Source organism: Somniosus microcephalus, chromosome 24 (genome assembly GCF_052327205.1).
Source record: "Somniosus microcephalus isolate GS21.2 chromosome 24, FLI_Smic_1.0, whole genome shotgun sequence".
NCBI classification, from domain to species: Eukaryota; Metazoa; Chordata; class Chondrichthyes; order Squaliformes; family Somniosidae; genus Somniosus; species Somniosus microcephalus.
This window is the reverse complement of record NC_141010.1, coordinates 25,248,980-25,275,162: the sequence shown is the minus strand read 5'-3', so window position 1 is coordinate 25,275,162 and position 26,183 is coordinate 25,248,980. Positions and strand designations below refer to the sequence as shown.

The window sequence follows — 26,183 nt, the reverse complement described above, 5'->3', positions numbered from 1 at the left end:
CCAGGATGTTGATAGTGGGGGATTCAGTGATGGTAATGCCATTGAATGTCAAGGGGAGATGGTTAGAGTCTCGCTTGTTGGAGATGGTCATTGCCTGGCACTTGTGTGGTGCAAATGTTACTTGCCACTTGTCAGCCCAAGTCTGAATGTTGTCCAGGTCTTGCTGCATATGGACACGGACTGCGTCAGTATGCAAAAGATGAAGCAGCTTCAATTGTCAAAGGCAATCCAATCCCTCAGTGCTTGTATTGGCTGTAACATTTAAGCCAATTTTTGAAATGGACCAAAGCAAGACGGGATTTGAATTGACGTTTATTTGCATGTCGAAAGGTTGCATATCTCGTTTCAACTGCCTTCAGTGATTCCTGTGTTGGTTTACCCTTCTTCTGATGGCCAAAGTTGACATCATTGCACGATCCCACAAGCAAACTACCAAGACCATCAATGAAAAACTCTAGGAATGATTGAAATACATTTTGGTGATTAATATTAGTGTAGAAAAATAGTCGGACATTGAGATAGAAACATAGAAACATAGAAGATAGGAGCAGGAGTAGGCCATTCGGCCCCTCGAGCCTGCTCCGCCATTCAATGCGATCATGGCTGATCATTCAAATTCAGTACCCTGTCCCTGCCTTCTCTCCATATCCCTTGATCCCTTTAGCCTTAAGTAATATATCTAACTTCTTCTTGAATATATTTAATGAATTGGCTTCTACTGCCTTCTGTGGTAGAGAATTCCACAGGTTCACCACTCTCTGGGTGAAAAACTTCCTCCTCATCTCTGTCCTAAATGGTTTACCCCTTATCCTTAGACTGTGACCCCTGGTTCTGGACTCCCTGGCCATCGGGAACATCCTTCCTGCATCTAGTCTGTTTAGTCCTGTTAGAATTTTATAAGTTTCAATGAGAGCCCCTCTCATTCTTCTAAACTCCAGCGAGTATAAGCCCAATCGACCCAATCTCTCCTCATACGTCATTCCTGCCATCCCAGGTATCAGCCTGGTGAATCTTCGCTGCACTCCCTCCATGGCAAGAGCATCCTTCCTTACATAAGGTGACCAAAACTGCACACAATACTCAAGATGTGGTCTCACCAAGGCCCTGTACAACTGCAGCAAGACATCCTTGTTCCTGTACTCGAACCCTTTCGCTACGAAGGCCAACATACCAGTTGCCTTCTTAACCGCTTGCTGCACTTGCATGCTTACCTTCAGCGACTGGTGCACAAGGACACCCAGGTCTCGTTGCACTTCCCCTTCTGCCAATCTATTGCCATTCAGATAATAATCTGCCTTCCTGTTTTTGACACCAAAGTGGATAACCTCGCATTCATCCACATTATATTGCATCTGCCATGCTTCTGCCCAATCACCCAACCTGTCCAAATCATACTGGAGTTTCTCAGCATCCTCCTCACAGCACACATGCCCACCCAGCTTTGTGTCATCTGCAAACTTGGAGATATTACATCTAGTTCCCTCGTCTAGATCATTAATATATATTGTTAATAGCTGGGGTTCTAGGACCGATCCCTGTGGTACCCCACTAGTCACTGCCTGCCACTCGGAGAAAGACCCGTTTATTCCAACTCTTTGCTTTCTGTCTGCCAACCAGTTCTCTATCCAAGTTAATACCTTGCCCCCAATCCCATGTGCCTTAACTTTACACGCTAATCTCTTATGCGGGACCTTATCGAAAGCCTTCTGAAAGTCCAAATACACCACATCCACTGGTTCTCTCTTATGTATTTTACCAGCTACATCCTCAAAAAATTCCAGTAGATTAGTCAAGCATGATTTACCTTTTGTAAATCCATGTTGACTTTGTCCGATCCTGTCACTGTTTTCCAAGTGCTCTGCTATTATATCCTTTATAATGGACTCTAGCATTTTCCCCACTACCGATGTCAGGCTTACCGGTCTATAATTCCCCGTTTTCTCTCTACCACTTTTTTTGAATAGTGGGGTAACATTAGCTACCCTCCAATCCATGGGTACTGTGCCAGAGTCTATCGAATTCTGGAAGATGACCAGCAATGCATCTACTATTTCGAGGGCCACTTCCTTAAGTACCCTAGGATGTAGATTATCAGGCCCTGGGGATTTATCGGCCTTCAATCCCGTCAATTTCCCTAACACCATTTCCTTACAAATACTGATTACAAATAATGCGGAACAAGGAAAGGCACTTCATCCAAAGTGAAATTCCAAAACATCTATCCATCCTAAAATCTCAATTTACTCAATCTGAGTGGCTGTACCCCACACTTGAGGCCTTCCTTGAGTGACCCAGAGCTACTATATCCCATGGAGTATTTTTTGATCTTCGATTACACACATAACTTTAAATCTTATACTTAATCAGATATTTATCAAGATCTATTTTGGAGATTGACAAATCAACAACTGTTTTTGCTAAGCATTGCTGGCAGTGCTTTTTCAGCACCTGACTGAAATAATCTTTGTAATCTAGTTTAAAAAAACTGTTTGCAAACTATTAAACACATTAGGCTGGATTTTGCCAGGTCTCACCTGAGCTAGGCCCAGAATGGTGGTGGGAGGGGCTCTGATGCTCTGGAGGCGGGGTCAGATCCCCCCTGGAGTGGGTTGTGGTCCAAGCCCGTTGGGGAGGCGGGGGGGTTATGATCCCCGACCCCGGGGCCGAGTTGTGATCACTGGGGGGTTCAATCCTGTGGGGGGGAGGGTTGTCTGAACCCCGACCCCGGGGAGGGCCAGGCTGATGGTGGGGGAGCTTGGGGGGCTGGGAGGAAACACTCCTGCGCCTCCCGGCCCACAAGGATTGCTCCCCGAGGCTGAGGCTGAGGCCTCCTCGTTGCAGCTACTGGGAATCCCGAGCCCCAGGATCCCCGGCCGCCTGCAGTAAAACCTGCAAAGCAGGTTAAAGTGGAGGCTTCAGGCCTTATTATAATATTCAAATTGCCAACCCATCTCCTGGCAACGGGTTGGCAGCCCGCGCCCCCATCTCTCCTAGCTGAAAGTGGGCGGGTTGGGGTTGGGGTTCACATTTTTTCAACTTTCACTCCCCTCCCCCCCCCCCCCCCCTCCAACCCACCCATTCGTGGTCATAGATAAATTGGATCCAGTAGCTCTAATGTTTATGGATTTTCAAAAGGCATTGGATAAAGTGTCTCATAGGTTTGTTGCAAAAATTCAGGCATTGAGTATGAGAATTGTCGTAGCATGGATAGAAAGTTGGTTTTAGGACAGGAATCAAAGGTAGATGATTTAGGCCATTTCCTGCTCTCGCCCTGAACTAGACAATTTAATTCACTTTGCCTCCAATTTCCACCCTTCCCTCACCATCACATGGTCCATCTCCAACTCTTCCCTTCCCTTCCTCGACTTCTCCGTCTCCGTCTCCATCTCTGGGGATAGGTTATTGACCAACATTCACTGCAAGCCCACTGACTCCCACAGCTACTGTCTAAAACATCTCTGCACAACAAATGTACAAAACTCCAAATGAGTAAATCTACTGATTGCTTAAAACAAAATTAAAGGAGCACTTCTTATATAGGATAGGAAAATTAAGTTTTTTTAAAGAAAACTTATTTTATTATGGATCATAAAATGCAGTGGAGAATCTTAATGAACAGTGATAAGAAATCTATATTGAACCCCATTATTTCAACCATCTTGCTGGTCCTGGTGAATCCCCCATTATATCAAAGCAGAAGCTATAATAAGAACAACTTTGCTGGACCCTGTTGATATGAGCTGTGTTTTAAATAAGAAATTTCAACATGATGGAGGAGAGCAGTAGGTTGTGGTAGGATTTCACCCATGGTTCCCCACAAGATGGTGAGATTCAGAGCTGAGGCAATGGCCTGGGTTTAGCGGTCAGCGGCGGAGGGACGTCGCTTGCTGTTCATCACGCTGACAGCTGCCCACAGACTTTTTGTGGGCTTTTGAATGGCAACTTGCCATCATCAGGTGTCTGATCCAGCGTGGTGCCCTTTACAGGGGATCAGTGACATGTGAGAGCAGGACAAGCAACACCGTGGCTCTTCCACCAATCAGGTTGAAGAATCCTCACTGAGCCACACAGAGCTGAATTCTGCCAGCACTCAGAGTGCGGGTTTGGAGGTGGGTCTGCTGTAAAAATCACAAAGATTGACAGCGGATCGGTATCCCGCTCTGAATCCGCCTCCTTGTGAGTTTCCTAAGTGTCGGGTCTGTCATCCCTGAACAGACCCACCACCAAGCAGCGGGACAGCCAATTTAGATATTTAAAAGCTTATTAAAAGGTAGTTAAGAACCATTTTCCCATGTACTTAGCATTTTACCAGGTTTTCAACAAGGTTCCTGGAGAGCGGCTATCACGTCAAGTAAGTGTGGCGGGTTCTCAACGACTCTGGATTGCTGTGAATAGGTGAAAGCTGCAAAAGTGGTATAAAACCTACCATTTCACAGCTGTTCACTTCACAATCTTAGAAGCTGGAGCATTAATGATTTGGAACCCACTTTTGAGCTTTATGCACTGTTGAAGTGTTTGGAGTAATCTCTCTATCCACGGTCACCTCCTTGGAACAACCTATCTCAACATTGACATTACTTCTGTCATCTCAACCTCCCTGTCATCTATTCCATCAGCATCGGTGCCATTGAAAAAATCTCACCTTGGTCCTCAGAATCCCAACACGATCAGCCCCAACACCAGCATCACCTGACACACCAGCAGCACCAACATCCAAACCAGCCTGCTCCGCAATCAACTGATGCTGCACTGGACTCGGCATCATCACCCATGCATATTGCTGCCCGAGATGCCAGCGATAGACTCACCATGTCCAAATTTGCTTCACTTAATACTGTACACCCTGGCTGCCACATGATGTACCATTGGTACCTCCCCACACCAGCACCATAAAGTATCCCTACAATGTGCAAGCCATTCCTTTCATACTCATCACCACTGGGGGAGGGGGAGACGTTGGCCTAGAAATTCAGTGAGCTGCACCACCCATTAGTGCCTTAAGAGGGCGCTAAGTGGGTCGGAAGCCACTGGCCATGCCTCCCGCTAAATTTAGCGGGACGCTAATGGTGGCACTAGCCGTTAGCGCTGCGCCGCTACCGATGATGTCATCGGTGTGCGCAGCGCCCCGCTGATGACCCGATCACGATATTTAGATGTGCCCCCTGATTTAACGCCAGACGCTATGTGCGACCGGTTCAAAGGGGCCTACCTGCGGCGGTAGAGGCGCTAATTAAAGGAGAGGTGCGGGGTGGCCATTTTTGTTGCTGGCCGCCTGCCAGCACCTCTCCGCGCTGCCGTCCCCGGCCTCCTGAAACACCCCCACCACCCGGTGGAGTGCCGGCTGCGTTCCAAGAGCCCGGCACTTCTCCTCGGTGCCGGGCTCTTTTGCCAGCACTCGCGATCCTCGGGGGCCCAGCTGGGCCCCAGATCACGCTGCACAAGGCCCCTCCCCTTTAAGAAGGGGAGGAAGGCCTGCAGTACCGCAGCGCGACGTGCCACAGCGTGCTACAATATTCAGTTGCAGCGCCCCAAGAGGGATGCAGGGTGCCTCCAGTAGCACCGCGCTTCCCTTTGGGATGCTCCAACTGAATTTCCGGCGGGTGGCCGCGACTGCTTCCGGGGCGCTACTTTTAGCACCCTGGCGAGGCTGACGCCCCAAACGGGGCTATAGTCAATTTCTAGGCCGTTATCTCTCACCATTCACTGGAACTCACTAACGCACTTTCAAATGTGCACACCAATCTGTCCAAGAAGGCACAGTGATGACAATAAGGATTTCAATGCTTGACAACACATTAACAGAAAGTTTACATGACCATTCGCTAAAGCACCCAAGTGCCTACCCTTGTGTGTTGTTAGTTGTTATGATTGGACTAGGATGAGGGTGAGTGTGAGGGGCGGCTAGTGAGATGGGGATGTGATAATGTAGATAGAGAGGGATGGGTGAAGGTGCAAGGTAAGTTGGTGTGAGTAAGGATGTGCAGGAGTAGGGTAGGGAAGGCAGAATGATAGGGATGTGATGAGTAGCACAGGAGGATGAGGTTGAGTGTAGCTTTGCAGTAACGTTTCGTGATCTATTGTGATCATTGAAAGGTTTGCACCACTGCAGCCTGGTCCTCCTGACGACATCCCTGCTTGTGATGATCTGTGCAATGTGCAACCAGGCTGCGTTGGTATCCTAGGGAGGTCTCTTCCACTCATGGGAAGGAAAGAGAACCTCCCTGTGTGCTGTGACTCCCTCCATAAGCATATGGAGGGAGTCATGGGAAAGTCTAGGTACAGTCGTGCCCCTTTGTGCAGTGCTTGTCAGTGTTTGCAGCACCTCAATGCTGTATAATACTGACAGCAGAACTGTCAAAATCAATTTGGACATGGCCCCTTTAAGGAAACCGGCTGATGATGCATCATCAAATGACGTCATCAGACTCACTTCCTATTAATTGGCTGGGAACTTCGCAGGGTGGGCTTAACAAGCCCAATCATTGGAATATTTTGTTGGAGGCCGGGATCAACACAATGCGAGGTCCCCACACGCCACCGACATTACTATGGACCTGCCGAGGTTGGAAAAATCCAGCCCACGGAGTCTAAACCAGGAAGTATAAATTAGATTTAATCCATTGTAAATCAGGCACAGCAAGTGAAATAAAGAGAGCAGCTTCTGGATTTCCGCGTTTAACTGCGCATGTGTGGACTCCGGAAGTCACTGTTCGATTTACTCCATTATAACAGTGAACGCTAATAGCCTCACTGTTAATCTCAGTGCAAAATCCAGGCCAATGGTTTTTCCCTGAGGGAGTGCAGTGAAAACTAAAAGAATGCGGAGAGTGCTCTCATGAAAGAATAATGGACAGTCAAATTGTGTCACAGGCAGAGATCTGGGAAGAGCCCTCATTCTGTTAGGTGGAATAGTCTCTTGGCATAGGGAACAAAAAACAAAATTAACAATCTTTTTGTTTTTCAACAAGTAGTTACTGTTTCACACTTTCTCCAACATGAAAGGAGGTCTGGAGTAATCTACCAAGTAAAGGGATTTATTTTAGATTCAGGTTGTACATATGAGCCGCGATTTTGGGCTCTGTAGGGACGGAACAAGTGGAGATCAGGTTTTGTCAAACTCTATCCATAATGTGCATTTCCTGCAGGCGAATTGAACCTTACAGGGAGTTCCTGCTAGAAAGAGACAGAGGCATCATTACAACATTAAAATTAAAGTTACCTGCTGTCATGTAGATGTTCCTGTTATTTCTCAGTAATTACACTGCATTGCACACTCAGTCCTGCATCTTACTTATGTCCATATGTAAAGGGCAGCCAGGATTACTAACCAGCTGTTCAATATTGAAAATATAAATTGAAGAGGCCGGAGGCTGTTAATCTAATGGCTTTAAAGGGTCATAGAGTCATAGAGTTATACAGCACAGAAAGAGGCCCTTCGGCCCATCGTGTCTGCGCCGACCATCAATCCCTGTCCAGTCTAATCCCATTTTCCAGCATTTGGTCCATAGCCTTGCATGCAATGGCATTTCAAGTGCTCATCCAAATGCTTCTTGAATGTTATGAGGGTTCCTGCCTCTACCACCCTTTCAGGCAGTGAGTTCCAGATTCCAACCACCCTCTGGGTGAAAAAGTTCCTCCTCAAATCCCCTCTAAACCTCCTGCCCCTTACCTTGAATCTATGCCCCCTTGTTATTGACCCCCCTACTAAGGGGAAAAGTTCCTCTTTATCTACCCTATCTATGCCTCTCATCATTTTGTACACCTCAATCAGGTCCCCCCTCAGCCTTCTTTGCTCCAAGGAAAACAACCCCAGCCTGTTTAGTCTTTCTTCATAGCTGAGGCGCTCCATCCCAGGTAACATCCTGGTGAATCTTCTCTGCACCCTCTCCAAAGCAATCACATCCTTCCTATAGTGAGGCGACCAGAACTGCACACAATACTCCAGCTGTGGCCTCACCAGTGTTTTGTACAGCTCCATCATAACCTCCCTGCTCTTATATTCTATGCCTCGGCTAATGAAGGCAAGTATCCCATATGCCTTTTTAACCACCTTATCTACCTGTTCCGCTGCCTTCAGGGATCTATGTACATGTACACCAAGGTCCCTCTGACCCTCTGTACTTCCTAGGGTCCTACCACTCATTGTGTATTCCCTTGCCTTATTTGTCCGTCCAAAATGCATCACCTCGCATTTTTCAGGGTTAAATTCCATTTGCCACTTTTCCGCCCATCTGACCAACCCGTTTATATCGTCCTGTAGCCTGAGGCTTTCCTCCTCGCAATTTACCACCCCACCAATTTTCGTGTCATCTGTGAACTTACTGATCATACCTTTTACATTCTCATCCAAATCATTTATGTAGATCACAAACAGCAAGAGTCCCAGCACCGATCCCTGAGGTACCCCACTGGACACAGGCTTCCAGTCACAAAAGCAACCTTCGACCATCACCCTCTGCCTCCTGCCACTCAGCCAGTTTAGGATCCAACGCGCCAAGGCACCCTGGATCCCATGGGCTCTTACCTTCTTGACCAGTCTCCTATGCGGGACTTTGTCAAAAGCTTTACTGAAATCCATGTAAACCACATCCACAGCATTTCCCTCATCCACACATCTAGTCACCCCCTCGAAAAATTCAATCAGATTGGTCAGACGTGATTTACCCCTGACAAAGCCATGCTGACTATTCCCGATTAATCCTTGCCTCTCCAAGTGGAGACTAATTTTGTCCCTCAGAATTTTTTCCAATAATTTCCCTACCACAGATGTTAGGCTCACTGGCCTGTAATTCCCTGGTTTATCCCTGCTACCCTTCTTGAATAATGGTACTACGTTAGCTGTTCTCCAGTCCTCTGGTACATCCCCTGTGGCCAGAGAGGTTCTGAAAATTTGTGTCGGAGCCCCTGCAATCTCCTCCTTTGCCTCACACAACAGCCTGGGATACATCTCGTCCGGGCCTGGGGATTTATCCACTTTTTGGCCTGCTAAAACCGCTAGTACCTCCTCCCTCTCGATGCTAATATGTTCAAGTATGTCACAGTCCCCTTGCCCGATTTCTATGTCTACATCGTCTTTCTCCATAGTGAACACAGATGCAAAAAATTCATTTAAAACCCCGCCTACATCATCTGGCTCTACACACAGATTGCCACTTTGGTCCCTAATGGGCCCTACCCTTTCCCTGGTTATCCTCTTGCCCTTAATATACTTATAAAACATCTTAGGATTTTCCTTTATTTTGCTCGCCAGTGTTATTTCATGGCCCCCCTTGCCCTCCTAATTTCTTTTTTAAGTATGCCCCTGCACTTTTTATACTCCTCTAGGGCTTCCTCCGTCTTTAGTCTTTTGTAACTGCCAAAAGCCCCCCTTTTTTTCCTAATGCATTTTTGTATATCCCTTGTCATCCAAGGTTCCCTTTGCTTGTTGGCGTTTTGTAAATGGTTCTGTATTTATTGCGCTTCATTTTTTTTGGTCATTTCGTGGAACAAAATTTGTGCCACGGTTTCTGTTACTGCTATATTTCGCTTAAGTCCTAGGAATATGAGCAATGGGGGTTATGGGATTCCTGCTATTTTCATGCTTATAGGAGGAAGAGAAGGAGCATCCGGCAGATGACAGGCAGTTGAGATTTTACCACAGGAATCAGTGCCTACCTGCCTTTATAGCATCTGACCTGCAAACACCGACACAGTAGCATTTACCTGGATTTGTCTGAAGCATTTTGTTTGCCTAGGCTCCAAATTAACACTGAGGCAGTGACAGAGGGTGTGCTGCATGCTGCAATCTGGCTGTAATCAAACTCCAGCACAGGCACTGCACTGTCAATGGCACCTCAGCCCTTACCTTTTATGCCCCAGGCTTATTGTAGGCATGATGCACATCTGCCCTATGGAGAAGGTACCCTGGACTGTCAATAAGGGGAACCTTCTGACACAGCCAATTTTTTAAAATTTGTTTTTATGGGATGTGGATGTCACTGGCAAGGCCAGCATTTATTGCCCTTTAGAAGGGGGTGATGAGCTGCCACCTAGAACCGCTGCAGTCCGTGTGGTGAAGGTACTCCCACAGTGCTGTTAGGTAGGGAGTTCCAGGATTTTGACCCAGTGACGATGAAGGAGCGGCGATATATTTCCAAGTCAGGATGGTGTGTGACTTGGAGGGTGATGTGCCTCAATAAGTTCCGAGACTCGATGTTAGCGAAACAAAACAAGGCTTTTATTAACTTAGAAAGTAACACGTTAAAGAGAGATGTCTTCCTTCTGGAGGCTGAGGCCAGACTGAGCCAGCTTACAAAAGGGGCCAGGTATGGGCGGAGCCCTACACACAGCACATTCCAGCACATTCCAATACATAATACAATGAGGACTGGGGGAAGGGAAATGACACTGAAACCGACCACAGTCACAGGCAGTGATCAATGGAATATATTTCATCACGGAGGGGAACTTCATACAGCATAATGCCCACTTCTCCAGCCATTGAAACAGGGTCAGGTGCTAGGCTGCTCAGTCATTTGCCCCCAGCCTCTGTATTATTCCTTCATATTAACTTTCCTTTCACTTCATTTTTGTCCGGCACTTCTTCCCCCTTCAGCCTTACCAACAACTGCATGCTACCAAAGGATTGAAGTGTCTTTTGAGCTTTTTCAAAGGCTATAAGAATTTTTGACCCTTATACAGCCAATTTCCTTTAAATGGCTGTATCTCTTTAAATTTCACACATCGGGATTTACTGGTATCTTTCCCGCCACTCCTTAGTCTAGGCAAATGGTTAGGCAAAAGCTGCACTTGAAGCCGCGAGTAATTATGGAAATGAGCTGACTTGAAAAAATTGTGCGTAACCCACACACTGCACTTCTGGCTACCTTTGTACTAGGACTTGGTAGTTCGTGCCAGGAGTCAAAAATCTTAAAACCTTCTAGCTTCAGTAGTACTTTAAGGACTAAGTAGGGAATGTTGTGCTTACCTAAATCAGCAGTGTCAATTTGATACCTTATGCTTGTATAAGTGACATATTTGAGTATATTATTGATGATTTCCAAACTTGGGCTCGTTATTGTCAATTCTTTTTCACCTAATCCATTTAACACACCTTCAGAAGTTTCAACAATTGTATTGAATAGTCCTTGTGCAGCTTTCAGTTTGACCTTGGTACAGAAAGCAAATAATTTACTTTTTTTTTACAAATATCATCCATTCTACAAACTTCTTTGGTTCTCTGTATGTCAATGACTGCTGTTCATTAAGGTTTTACATACCATATAGTTCTCTCTTTGGAAGACATGCACCCCTAAACCTAAAGAAAGTTACATTTAAACAGATTCATTTTTATGTGAAGTGAAAAATAAAATTGTATTATTTTCATGTTTACTGAAAAATGAAACCAATGTACAAACCTGGGATGAGAATAGTATACAGAGGCATTACTTCAACGCCTTGGATTGGACAGCTTAGAGGAGAATTGGGTTGGGCTATGATTATATTCTTCACAGGTGATTCATTTCTGTATAGAAATGGGCATTATACGAAGAACAATACAACTTTGAACACACCTTTTTACATTTGTCTATAATCATCATCATTAATCAAATGTCTGCTGCTAATCTGGAGTTTTCACTTGAAGTCGCACTGACACGAAAAATGTTACTGCAGCTGCTGAAAATGCACAGCATGAGGGGTGGGAATAACTCGGAGATCCCAATACAGCAGAGAAATGCTCCTCCGACCAACCTCTTCAGAAAAGAATGGCGTCACGGTTTCCTGGACCCCTTTTCATTATCGAGGTCATTCTCTATAAGGCTCAACTTAGAAGACAGATTGTCAGTGCTTGACAGCTTCACAGAGCTGTCAAACGATGACAATTCATCTGTCAAAAGCTCTTGACAGATGAAAAGTCACTCGCTGACGTCACCAGTAACTGGCTTTCTCTTAATTGGCCTGCTAAGCCCACTGGGTGGGCTTAACAAGGTCAATCAAGGGAAAATAGCGTGGGTTGGCCGGACGTCGATGGAGGCGGGACTAAAACCCGACAAGCAGCAGTCCCGCCTCCATCATGTCCCCATTGGCAAAATCACCCCCTACACTTCAAAAGTACTTAATTGGCTGTGAAACGCTTTAGGACATCCTGAGGTTGTGAAAGGCGCTATATAAATGCAAGTCTTTCTTTCTTGCTTTCTAGTTAAATGTTTTAAGTGGGTGCTTAGAATTGTTAAAAAGTGGTGGATAATATTGATCTTGGTCTTTTGAATGCCTATTGTGCAAGCATTGCAGTGTATGTTATCTCACATAGAAGATAATCAGTAAAATAAGGGGTTTACGAGCATGTGGTAACATTTCAAAACCTAAGTAATGCTCACTAAACCCCTACTTTGTGAAAGAACAGTAACTTCAGGCCTAATGATTTGTATTAACTCATTACCATGTACATGATTGCTCATTACTACTAACTTCTGTCAATCTAGTAAGATAATTTTTGCCAGTTTAATACAGTAAAATCCATCACTCTAGAGTCTTCTCAAAGCTGCTCAAAATATGAATTAACATGGAATATAGACATGCAAATAATTTTATTGATTCAAACCACAGCATGGTATTTGCATTGACCATGAAAAAACTTTATTTGAAAGAATAATTTTTCAACATTTTAATTTTCTATTGTTCAAAATTAAATTACATTTCACAACAACCACACCGTTTTCTTTTTAAAATAGCAAATCGGGACACAAGAACTCAACAAATATATTAATCAATATATTGTGGCGGAGCCACTGAATGACTCTGGGCAACTGTATATAATTCCCTTTAACGATGTTCTAATACCAGCCTAAGCCGGTACCATTGTGTTAGACATTACTTGGTTTTGTATATAGTGTTTGTATGCACGGGGCGTGGCCCCTTTAAGAGCACGGGAAAATGTGGGCAAATGCGATGACGTCACATCGCAAACCACGTGACTGCTCAGGCAGTCCTCGTGGAATCTCCATCTTGTTAAGACCTGTTTTCGTGGCTCTCCTGTATCGATCTCATCAAACTGTTTGAACTCGTTTAGTCTTACATTAAAGACCTGTTTGATTGATCTCCTGAGTCGACCTCAGTTATTAGTTAGGAATTCGTCAATTCCTACATTGGTGACCCCGTTTTTTGTGAACGTTTTTCACAAAAAGGACACAGCATGGAGGCCAACGCCATTTCGCTGAAGCTACCGCAATTCTGGGTGCAGAAAGCGACCTCGTGGTTCATTCAGGTCGAGGCCCAATTCGCCCTGAGGGACATCGCTGCGGATCAGACCAAATATCTCTATGTGGTCTCCGCACTCGACAGTTCTACCGCCTCGCGGATCGTCAGCCTCCTCGAGAACCCTCCAACGGAGTGCAAGTATGAAGCCCTCGAGGCGCGGTTGCTGCAAGTTTTCGGGCTCATTAAAGCGGAGTGCGCCCGTCGATTGCTCGCTATGCCCGGGCTCGGGGACTCCAAGCCTTCGGAGTTAATGAGCCAAATGCTCACACTCCTTGGCTCCGAACCGGAATGCTTCCTATTCCGTGAAATATTCCTCAGCCAGCTACCAGAACAGGTGCAAGCTGCCCTGGCCAGATCCGAAGTTGAGGACTGCGCAGCACTCGCGGCAGAGGCAGACAAAATTTTCGCGGTTACTGAGCAGTACTGCACCGCCACGAGGCGCCCATCCCCCACAGACACCGCCCCGGCTCGTCAGCCTGCTGGGCTGTGTTTCTACCACGCGCAGTTCGGCGTGAAAGCGAGACGTTGCCGCCCTCCCTGCAGTTTCCCCCAAAACAAAAAACTACGACCACCGAGGAACGGGTCTAACGGGCGCCCCGCGGCCGCGATGGCAATCAGCAACGCGGGCAAGTTGCTGTTTATCACCAATACTCTCTCCGGTCATCATTTTCTGTGCGACACCAGGGCGCAGTGCAGCATATTACCCGCGTCCGCCCTCGATGTGCAGACCGGGATTCATGGCCTCACCCTTGAAGCGGCCAATGGCGGAGCGATTCGGACCTTCAGCAGACGGCGGGTGCAGTTGTGTTTCGGGGGCCAACGTTTTTACTGGGAGTTTGTGACGGCCAAGGTTTCACAACCCATTCTCGGCGCGGATTTCCTGTGCGCCAAAAGCCCCCTGGTTGACGTGAGGAACCGGCGGTTGATCAACGTGGCAACTTTTCATTCTATCCCTTGTTACCGCAGTAACACTACGTTGTGCACCGTCGCCTGTGCTTTTCCGGCTCCGGATGAGTTCGCTCGCCTGCTCGGCAAATTCCCCGACCTGACAAGACCCACGTTCTCCTCCACAGCCACGAAACATGGTGTGGAACACCACATCACCACCAATGGCCCCCCGGTCTACGCGCGGGCCCGGCGCCTGGAACCTGGCAAGCTGGAGGTCGCAAAAGCGGAGTTCGCGACCATGGAACGGTTAGGGATTATTTGCCGGCCGAATAGTCCCTGGTCTTCACCCCTCCACATCGTCCCGAAGCCTGGCGGCGGATGGCGGCCATGCGGCGACTATCAACGCCTAAACGATGCCACCATTCTTCATGGGTGATTCATTCCTGTATAGAAATATAAGTCATTATAACAATACAACTTTGTACATGCACTCTACTTTTGTTTTCAACTACAATAAACTTGAATCAAATGTCTGCTGATCAACCTGAATCTCCAGTTAAAATTCCACTGACCCCAAAATGTTATTGCAGCAGCTGAAAAGCTACAGTAAAACCTAGGAAGAATAATCCTGAGCCCCCTTCCTCGATTTCTCCATTAAACTCTTTTGAAATGAATAGACCTCTGTGCTCACTTTCAAATCCTAGCCCTGTCCCTCAGAGAGGTTTGTTTGTCTTATTTTCATTCCCTTCCCTTGGAGAATAGACCTCTGTTGAGATGGCTCCTGGGCTGCCAGTTCCCTAGGGAGCTCCTTTGTTGTGCAACTCTATCCTTGGCCATCCTTTGCCCTTTCTCCTACAATCTTCTCTTTTCCACTGTCTAAGTTCCCCTGGCTCTAATAGTGGGTGCATTTTAGCCCTAACTGCTTGTTTAAAGTTACCTGGGCCCACTGTCCATACCCTGACCTCTTTAATTTCTTCAGTGAGGACTGGATCTTTGCTCAAGTTTAGATTCCAAATTTCTGGACTTCTCCACATGTCAAGACTACACTTCTCCACTGGACTACACTGTAAGACTCAGCTGCTGTCTCATCTGCTATTCATTTGCTTAAGTTTTACGGTAACTTTGTCTAGCTTACAGCCCACCCCCACCGCTGTTGTTACCTGCTGAGTTTATAACTGTCCTAAGTCCAAGGGACGCCGACTTGAACGTTTATAGTGGACAACTAGTTTAGCCGTTCATCGCCAGATCTGGCTGGACCACATAAAGCACTATCGGGACCTGCTCTCCTCTGCCAAAAACTGCTCACTATTCCAGAATCATCCTGGAATGCAAAGAAAACCCTCACCTTCTCTTCTCCACTACAAACTTTTTTTTGAAACACCTCTCCCCTGCACCCTCCACCCTCACCTCCAACAACAAATGCGAGAAGCTCATGGGCTAAGATTGATGCCATCTGTTCAGCTGCCTCTGCTGCTTCCCACCCTTCCCCTAGCCCGCCGGACCAAACTTCCTCTAAGGATCCCCCTTGCCCTATCCCTGAACTCGCATCTTTCTCTAGTTTCTCTCCGATCTCCCCTCATGCCCTTTCCAAGCTCATCTTGTCCATGAGATCCACCTCCTGCTCCCTCGACCCAATTCTCACCAAAATGCTGACCATCCAACTTGCCTTCTTGACCCCCCATGTTAGCTGATATTGTTAACGGTTACCTCTCCTCAGGTACTGTCCCCCTCTCCTCAACAAAACCCTTGACCCCTCTGTCCTTGCAAACTACCACCCTATCTCCAACCTCCCTTTCCTCTCCATAGTCCTTGAACGTGCTATTGCCACCCATGTTTAAATCCTTCCGATCAGGTTTCCGCCCCTGCCACAGCACTAAAACTGCCCTTACCAATGTCACAAATAACATCCTATGTGACTGTGACCTTGGTAAAGGTCTCATCCTTCTCAACATGCCTGCCGCCTTTGACGTGGTTAAGCACGCCAAGCTCCTCCAATGCCTCTCCTCAGTCGACCAGCTGGGTGAGACTGCACTCACCCGATTCCATTCTTATCTATCCAGTCCTAGCCAGAATGGCTTCTCTTCCCGCTCCTCTACCATTACCTCTGGCGTCCCCCAAGGATCTATCCTCGGCCCCCTCCTATTTCTCATCTACCTGCTGCCCCTCGGCGACCTCATTCTAAAACACGACGTCGGATTTCACATGTATGCTGATGAAACCCAGCTCTACCTCATCACTACCTCTCTTGACCCCTCTGCTGTCTCTAATTTTTCACACTGCTTGTCTGATATTCAGTACTGGATGAGCAGACATTTCACCCAACTAAATATTGGGAAGACCAAAGCCATTGGGCAGGATTTTCATTGGGCCGTGGAGACGGGACTGGAGGCGTGCGGAGGGTTAAAATCCCAAAATCGGGGGTCCCGAACCCATCGCGCCCCCAACCCGCCTCCATGCCAGTTTCAAAGGAGGTGGATACCCGTCCCGCACTGGGACCCGCCTCCCCGAGGCGGGAAGGGGATTAGTGCCAATTAGCTGCCTGTTAACAGGTAGTTAACAGGCAGTTTTTAGCCTAATCCCTATTTTTAATGGTGAAGTATGGGATTCCCGATGGCTCCAAACCACGCCAAGTTAGAGGAGGCGGACCGTCGGGATGAAGGGCTTGGAGGGGTCAAGATGTCCGGTGTTCAGGTGAGTGATGGGTGCATGAGTGCAAAGGTAAGTGTGTTTGGTGTGTGTAAAGTGTTTAAATAAGTTTTACATACCTTTACAGCCTTCCTTCCTTCCGGTCTCGGGAGTCCCTCATCTCACCGGCACAGAAAGCAGAATGGCTGCGAGCTGTCAAAAATTGCAGCATTCAGCTTTCTGTTCTGGGGAGATCTCTAAATCATCCTGAGAGGAAGGAATTAACTTAGAATACAGATTGTCAGTGTTTGACAGCTTCAAACAGCTGTGAAACGCTGATATTTCATCTGTCAAAAGGTCTTGACAGATGAAATATCAATCTGTGACGTCACCTGTTGCCGGGTGGCCCCTAATTGGCCCGCTGAGCCCACTGGGCGGGCTCAACAAGGTCAATCAAGTGAAAATCGAGTGGGTTGGCTAGAACTCGATGGAGGCGGGACTACAACCCCGAAAGTTGTAGTCCCTCCTCCTACCCGACTTCTCAATGAAAATCCAGCCCATTGTCTTCGATCCTGGCCACAAACTCCGTTCCCTAGCCACCGACTCCATCCCTCTCCCTGGCAACTGTCTGAGGCTTAACCAGATAATTCACAACCTTAGTGTCATATTTGATCCTGAGATGAGTTTCTGACCACATATCCACTCCATCACCAAGGCTTCCACCTCATCCATGCCTTTGTTACATCTAGACTTGACTATTCCAACAATCTCCTGCCCAGCCTCTCATAAACTTGAGCTCATTTGCTGCCCGTATCCTAACTTGCACCAAGTTCCATTCACCCATCACCTTGTTGACCTACATTGGCTCCTGGTGCGGTAACGCTTCAATTAAAAAATTCTCATCCTTGTTTTCAAATCCCTCCATGGCTTCGCCCATCACTATTTCTGTAACTTCCTCCAGCCCCACAACTCTTCAAGCTGTCTGCGCTCCTCCGATTCTGGCCTCTTGCGCATCCTGAGTTTAATCGCTGCACCACTGGCGTCTGTGCCTACAACTGTCTCGGCCCTAAGCTCTGGAACTCCCTGCCTAATATTCTCCGCTTCTCTCTCCTCCTTTAAGACGCTCCTTAAAACCTTCCACTTTGACGAACGTTTTGGTCATCTCTCCTAAAATCTCCGTATGTGTCTCGGTGTCAAATTTTGTTTGATAACGCTCCTGTGAAGGGCCGTGGGACTTTTTACTATTCTAAAACTGTTATAGAAATGCAAGTTGTTGTTGTGGTGTGAAGTCGTGAAGGGTTTTACGGGCTCCCACAACCCACCAGATTCAAATATCCTGCAACCCAGAATTCAGAGCCGGAGTCAACCGCTGGAGCCCCACTTGCCAGAACTCTCTGGTGCAGAGTTTAAATGCTGCACCTTCTGACTCACAGATGGGAATCCCACCACTAAGGCAAAGGCTCACTCCCCTCAGAGAGTTAAACATGGTGAGCTAGTCTTGTTTCCTAAAACCTCTGAAATAAATAGTTTAATTCCATTGCAAAATGCTGGCCATGCCCCTGATTACAATATAAAATGCGAGAGGATTTCATATAGATATGGCTAGAAATTTGAGGCCTTAGCAGCACTCTGTAGTGCCATTAAATGGTGCTGCAACGGCGGCTGCCGCTCTTTTGCCAGCTGCTGGCGGTTCCTGCGGTGGCCGTTTTTTTCATGCTTACCTTTGCGCTGCCGATAACTGTCAGCGCCATGCTGGAGAAAATGACGGCGTTGTGACTTTAAGCGCAAACTTTGACCCTAGCACTGAATTCAGCGCTGGGTCCTAAGTACATTAGGTTAATCTGGCGTGCAAGCAGGCTGCCAGTGGCGATGTCTGCACCTCTTAAATGGACAGACACATTGTTCAGGTCAGGTTGCAATTAAGGTTTTGGACTGGGTTTTTTGATTTTATTGAACTGCTGCAATAGATGTGAAAAGTTTTTTTTTAAGTGTGTAGGCAGTGCTGCTGGACACTTGCAAGGGCTCAGGTGGTAAAGGAAGGGCTTTGACAAGACAGGACATGCTGCAAATACTCAGCAGGTCAGCCATCATCCGTGGAGAGAAAAACAGATTTCACGTCTCAGGCTGAGATGCTGGCTGACCAGCTGAGTATTTCCAGGAAGGCACAGAAGAGGAGGAAGCCGAAGAGGAGAAATCAAACGGAAGGATGTAACCCAGACAGCCCCTTTGTGGCCGGGATATCTGGGATGGAATCATACGCTGCGGTCCCAGTGACCACAACTCCAATTCCCCTTTCAACATTAGTCCCACACCTTATCATCTGTTACTGACCATCACAACATCCTCTTGGCCACAATGCTGAAATTAAAGCCACCACAAAGCAAACTTTCCAATCCACATATATACATCTAGCCATCCAATGTGACATCAAGAAATCAACTCATCACCTGTATGCATTCTCTTAGTGAGTGGCTTGTGTGTGCCTTTGCCTACTGATGTCACGCAGTGCTACCCCAGTGGCTGCAGCATGGCTGGTGGACTGCTGCTGACTTTCAGTGGGGGACACTGCAACTGTCCTTACTGGTTGACCTTGAAGAGCTGGTGGCTGGGAGTTTCAAATCAACCTTCTTCTTGTTATTCTTCACTCTCCTCTCCCTCTTCTTGTCACCCACTGGCTGGGCAGGCTGCATTTCTTGGGGGTGTGAAATGAGGAAGGCACTATGATGGAGTTGTGGTGATGGGAGGGCGGGAGAGCATGAGGTGCATGCCAGAAGGAGGATAATGTATGAGGATACCAGCATCTTTTATCCTTTCAGCTCTGCCGCTGGCCAAGGGCTCAGCCATGCCCCTGCCAAGAATGGCCTGCACCATCTCCTCCAAGGGGTGAGGTGAGGCTAGGAATGGGAAATGTGCCTTGTGATTGGTGCAGATTATTGGTAGGTGAGTGATTGGGGGTGGGGGTTGTTCATTGAGCAGTGTGTGAGGCTAGTGGTGCAGTTAATAGGAGATGGCTTTTGAAGATGCATTCAATGACCTTGACCAATGGTCTGAGGTCATGAAACTTCCTTGGGCACTGTAGCCAGGTGGTGGGGGAAACACTGTTGGCAGTGACGGGCTCGGCGATGTGGTCCCACATCATTGTTTCTGGAGGGCCTCCTGGCCCCTGTGGGTAGAGGGCCTGTCTTGCAGTGTTGACCCCCTGCACAAAGCTGGAGTGCTGCGTGCGAGACCCTGGGTGCCCCTTCCCTGGCTTGCTGAGCCATTTGTGTTAGTGCTGAGGCAGTTTTCCCATTTTTTGAGGTTAGACAAGGAATTCAGCTTTAAGAGCTGAATATTGGGACTTCTTTTTAATGGCCCGTATTTTCCGATTGCAGACCTCCCTTGGACGGAGGCCTGCGATCTGGAAAAATCTACGCCCTTACCTGAGGGCTCCCGGGACGCACACGCTTCCGCTCCTGGGCCTCTCCAAACTCCAAGTGCGCAGGGCCCACGTATCCCAGAGGCACAGGCAGTTCGCAGCATCCCTGGGATCACGTGGGCCATGGGGAGCCAATCACAGAAGGGAATCTCCCTTCATACACTTGACAGGAAGACCTGTCAAATATATGAATGGAGATCACCCCAAAAACATAGTAAAACTTTAAATACATTTTTAAAAAAATCACATTTTTAAAATGACTTAAAATTACAATAAAGTATGTTAAACAAAAAGTTAATTTAAAAAAAAAAATAATTAAAATTTTTTACGGGGCTAAAAATAAACGTACCTTTTTTTAAAGTATTTTAAAATGATAAATCAGTGAAAAAAAATGTTTTTAAAAACTTTTTTCAACTCTTATCCTCCTTTTACCAGGCGTAAGAATTGTAAGGGTTTTCTGCGGGCAGAGGGTCTCCAAAAAGCGGAACTATCCGCCCGCAGAGGCCCTTCTCCAGGGCAGCCGGAGGATCTGTCAAGACCATTCTTGACAGATCGGAAATGCCGGTTTTCAGCGCATGCGCAGTGCATGCCTGAAACTGGCATTTCCGATGTCCCTACGGGTGGATACACAGCCCATAGGGATCAGAATATCTGGGTCAATGTTAAATATTGTTTTTAAAGGCAGGAAGGACAGAGAACTGTATTGTTTCACCATATTAATTTGTATTGCTTCAGTGAGCATGGCCCCTTTAACTCTCAGACCTCTTCATTACCCACAATTCCATGTGAGCTCCACAGCCTCACTTCCAGAGGCTGTGGGAAGCTACAATGCCGCACCTGCACACAAACTTCACCTCAGATGCCTCCAGCAATGCCTCCAGGAGGGCGTTGCATGGCAGGTGATACCGGCAAACAACAGAAAATGCTGGAAAAACTCAGCAAGTCAGGCAACATCCGTGGAGAGAAATTTGAGTTGACGTTTCGGGTTTGACCCTTCTTCAAAACTGGAGAGAAAAGGAACTAGATCGAAGGCAGGGCTGCGATCAGACAAAAGAATAAAAGAACCAAAAGAAGTAAAAGAGATTAGAAGCTAGACGAGATGGTAATAGGCTGTGATTAGGTGTAAAGTGTACTGGCAGGGCAAAAGATAGCTGCCAGGTGTGAGAGAGAAACAAAAGGAAAGGGGGGGGGGAAAGGAAAGGAGTGGAAAAATATAAGTGAAAATGAAATGGGGGCCGAGGTTATGATCTGAAATTGTTGAACTCGATATTGAGACCGGAAGGCTGCAGAGTGCCTAATCGGAAGATGAGGTGCTGTTCCTCGAGTTTACGTTGAGCTTCCGTGGAACAGTACAAGAGGCCAAGGACGGTGAGGTCCGAGTGGGAATGGAGCGGTGAATTGAAATGACAGGCGACCGGAAGCTCGGGGTCACCCTTACGGACTGAACGGAGGTGTTCCGCAAAGCGGTCACCCAATCTGCATTTGGTCTCCCCAATGTAGAGGAGACCGCATCGTGATACCGGCAACTTTGCTGGCTAAAACAAGTTTCTCCCCCAGAGAGTCTACAGCACAGTAACATGATATTCAGCCAAACTGGTTTATGCTGGAATGTTTTGCTTCTATTGCTTCCTCCCTCATGTAGTTATCTAGTTCCCCTTAAATGCATCTGTGCTATTCATCTCAACCACGCCCTGTGGTAGAAAGTTCCACATTTTTACCTCTCTCTGGGTAAAGAAGTTTCTCCTGAATTTCCGATTGGATTTATTAGCGACTATCTTATATTTTATCTAGTTTGGACTCACCCACAAGTGGAAAAATTTCTCTACATCTGCCCTATCAAATCCTATCGAACCCTTTCACCCTTTCATAATCTTGAAAACCTCTATCAGGTCCCCACAAGAATTAAATGACCTGTGGGTTATATTCTGGTCTCTGACCAATGGGATCTGGGCTCAAATCCAGCTCACAATGAGATTCTCCTCTGTCTGTAATGGTCCAGTGTGAAATTAGTTTGGGCAGTGCCAATCCAGGGCATGTGCTTATAGCATAAGACTGTTGTTAAATTTGCATTAACTACAGGCCAGGGAATGGGGGCCTTCTGAGTTTGGTGTTGAGGAAGAAGGAGTTTTAATCTGCATCCTAATCTTGGATTACTTCGGGTAGATTTGGACTTTTGGGAGACCGACTGTGCGCTTTGTGAGAGTAACTGCTCAAAAGACATTTTCCAAACTAGATACCTCTTTCTGTGTCGTTCATACTGTAGTTTTCTCCTTTCTTTGACTGATGAAATATCTTTCTGATCATAAGATTTTTCTAAAGGCAATAGTCTCCCAATGTTACAGGTGCAAATATTTTTGCCATATGACCTGTAGAGGATTTGAAATTGGCATTAGCCAAAGTGACAAATAAAAGAAGAGGACAGTCATATATCTACTCATTATAATCACATTCAACGTACGTATTGCTACATTGATTCATAAGACAGATCCACTTAACCGTTGATACTGCCCTTGCCAACCCGGTTAGGAAATGTTTTAACCATTCAATAATAATTATTGAGAACCCCAAGTGAACAGCTACGTGGTTTGGGTTGTTTCACAGTGATGTAGCTTTCTCAACTATTCCATTCTGTCCCTAGGTTCTTGGGTAGGCATGTGTGAGTATTTAGCCACAAGTTGAGACACACAATTAGCAAAGTACTTACAAATGGAAAGATTTTAATGTTTACCTTTAGCTGAATCATTGATAGCTGCATCAAGAGGTTTTATCTTGTCAGCCATATCCAAGTGGGGTTAATTGCCTCAATTCAATGTCATTATATGACCTAGTGGCTCTAACAGTGAATGAGCCATCATGTTCCATAAAGTATTCATCATTTATCTACATCTTTATCCTTTAGGCTTTCAATCCTGTTCTAAAACAGCTCCTTTTCAATTGTTTGTCTTGACTGCTGATTGATGCTGTCTCCAGGCCCATTCCATTCACCACTGGATGTCGATCATTCAGCCATTATGTTCCTGCTCTTTAGAACTCCCTTCCTAACCATCTTTCCTTGCTGTCTCTCAACCTGCCTTCAACTTTTTCACTAATGGTATTACACAACATCGCTTCCCAAAGACAAGTCTAGCCATTCTGTGTAATGGCATCATGAACCAGCTCAGGCATGGTGTCCATTTGGAACATATATACAGACCTCCCGGAGAAGGGCTCAGCATCAGCAGGGAAAGGTAGGGCTAGTACCGAGAACAGCTTTGCTCTACAGTTGAACTGTGTCCATGGGTTGGCTGCTAGTAGGCGGGCACTGCCATCGGCCCTGACACCTTGGAGAATGCTCGGTTCATTCATGTAATATTCAGGGAAAGTGCCTTCAGGGATCTCCAGGAGCCGCTCTCTCATCGGCAATGGGTGGGTCAGCAGAGTGGGGGTATTCACCAGTTTTATAAGCGCTGTTCCGCAATAGACTTAGTGCTGACAATTGTCTGCTTTAAATAAAGGAAAGTTGCAACAGGTGGACACAAAACAAAATTCCTTAGATATTCCAAGGACAGAATTCAGAATATATTAAAAAATTTCTAAAACGGGATTCATTTCACATAATAAATATTATACAACAAGGCTAACCAGCTTCCTCCATACGGAGACAGATAGGTTAGTTTTTCTGATGGTGTGAGGTTTAAGTGCAGGGTAGCAATGGGGTTCTGACTTCTCATGATTGGAATTAAATTCCATGATGTAATACATTTCTTGTCAATGAATATCATGAGCAAAAATACCAACACTAAAATCAACATGATTTGGCAAAATGTTTTGCGTTGCATGCTGAAAAAGATACAAGCAGAATTAAGAATTAAATATTTGAGTTAAGCAATACATGCAAAATCATTTCAGAGCCTTTAGAAAGTATTGTACTTTATTGTTATGATACTCATTAATCGCAATTTGTAGTATTTTATTTATCAAAATTAATGAGGATTTTAGCTTAAGCAAAAATATGAGATACATGACGAAAATACAAATGACAGGTTTTGGAATACAGTACTGTTATAATTCCTTACTACAGGAAACTCTTTGGTATCCAGCACCGATGGGACCGGGATGGTGCTGGTTGATTAAAAATTCCGGATGACGGAGAGGGTTATCCACCGAGGCTATTTTTAACAAACAAAAATTTAAAAATCAAGAAATGTGCAGTATACAGTAATTGGGTACTCCCGGCAGCGCGGGAGAGTCTGACTCCTGTTATTGAGGTGTTCGGACTTCTGACAGCGCCAAGAAGCCGAGTAGTGGCAGTTTGGAGAACTACCCCCACTGACTAACTCGGCCACCGCGGGAGACTCGGACTCGGGCTTGGCAACATTTCCGGTTAGTGAGGTGTTGTTTTCGGAGTATGAATTTTGCCGGTTAATAGAGAATTCCGGATACTTAGGTGCCGTTTAAACGAGAGTTTCCCATATATGGTCAGTCTCATTAACTGTCTAAGCAGGTAAGATTTTGGTAACTGGTCTGTACTGTTGTACATGCCTGCCCAAGATGGAGACCACTGAATGTTTTGAACTAAACACAACTTTTTTTTACTACCCAGCAGTTTTATTTGGGTTATGCTTTGCATGAGCTAATTAGAGATATCAGGATATGATCTACTTCTTTGGGCATGAGCAGTGCTATTTGGGCATTGCCAGTCTAAACTAATTGGGTTGTGAAACAGGTATTCTTTGTGGGAACATTGACCCGGATTTTTCAGTAGGAATAACAGTGAGGCTATCAGCATTTACCATTATTAAGGAGCAAATCGGACAGCAACTTCCGGCATCAGCACATGCACAGTTAAACGCAGAAATCAGAAAGTTGCTGTCCGAGTTGCCCTGCTCCTCCACAAGCTTTGCTACACTGGCACCTAGCCGAGAGATTTGGCATTAAACCACATGTAGGATATGGTTTAACTTGTTAACTGCCTACATAATCCCATTTTACCAGGCTCTTCCCATTTTATGACATTTTCAGCGTGTTCCACGTCTTGCGCCAAACATGCCAGCTGATTATGCCGGGTTCAGCAACGACCTGAATTCTTGACAGCTGCACCTGCAGCAGAAAAGTGGACCTGTAACATGGCTGACATTCAGGTGGCAGAACTTTGTGTTTTGAGGTGTTGGAACACATTTTGCATTGAGTTTATAAGTGTTTAAGCTGAGATCCATATGCACTGTGACCTCTTTGGAAAACCCTCTCCCCACATTGACTTATAACATCTATTCCTCAACTGAAATATATACCAACAGAATGGGAACCATTTATACCCTCTCGTCCTGGTCCTCAGAATCGGAGGAAGAGCAGCCGTGGCAGCAGCAGAACCAGGCACAACAGCAGCAGCAACAACAGGAGCGCCAACCTTCTCCTCAGCCACCTGATACTGCACAGAGCAGAGGGCGTCAGCGCAGGACTGCACCTCGCCGCAGGAGATACCAGGCAGAGGATGAGCTTCCTCAACATGAGTGAGCAACAGTGCCAAAGGAGGCTGAGACTTCTGCGAGAGGTAGTCGCTGACATCTGCACAATGCTGCACCAACACCTGGAGCCCAGAGGAGCGGGTGGACACTCCTTACCAGTGGCTGTCAAAGTCACCACCGTCCTCAACTTTTTTGCTTCAGGGTCCTTCCAGGGATCATCAGCGGCATCTCCCAGTCGGCCGCACGCACTTGCATCACGCAGGTTACTGATGTCCTCTTTGCAAAGTCGCACAATTACATCCACTTCTCCATGGATGAAGCAAGTGTAACCGCGCATGCTATTGGCTTTGCAAATGTGGCAGGCTTGCCAAGGGTGCAGGGTGTCGTAGACTGCACACATGTGGCCATTAGGGCACCCCATCACAACCCAGCTGTATTTATCAACCACAAGGGCTTCCACTCCCTTACTGTCCAGCTGGTGTGTAACCACAGGAAGAACATTACGCATGTTTGCGCCAAGTTCTCTGGCAGCTGCCATGACTCGTTCATCCTGCGGCAGTCTAGTGTGCCTC

The 26,183-nt window shown here is 46.5% G+C and overlaps 1 protein-coding gene across 1 annotated transcript; it reads right to left on the bottom strand.

The window, feature by feature from the left end:
• Window positions 1-236: 236 nt before the first annotated feature.
• On the bottom strand, window positions 237-23,958 carry LOC147101133 (beta-1,4 N-acetylgalactosaminyltransferase 2-like). Its single transcript, XM_085966015.1, has 6 exons — window positions 23,789-23,958; window positions 22,405-22,533; window positions 11,397-11,503; window positions 11,259-11,296; window positions 10,967-11,147; window positions 237-454 (listed from the first exon to the last, which is right to left on the bottom strand). The coding sequence occupies exons 1-6, from the start codon at window positions 23,956-23,958 to the stop codon at window positions 237-239; spliced, it is 843 nt and encodes a 280-aa protein (XP_085822141.1).
• Between the last annotated feature and the right edge of the window lie 2,225 nt (window positions 23,959-26,183).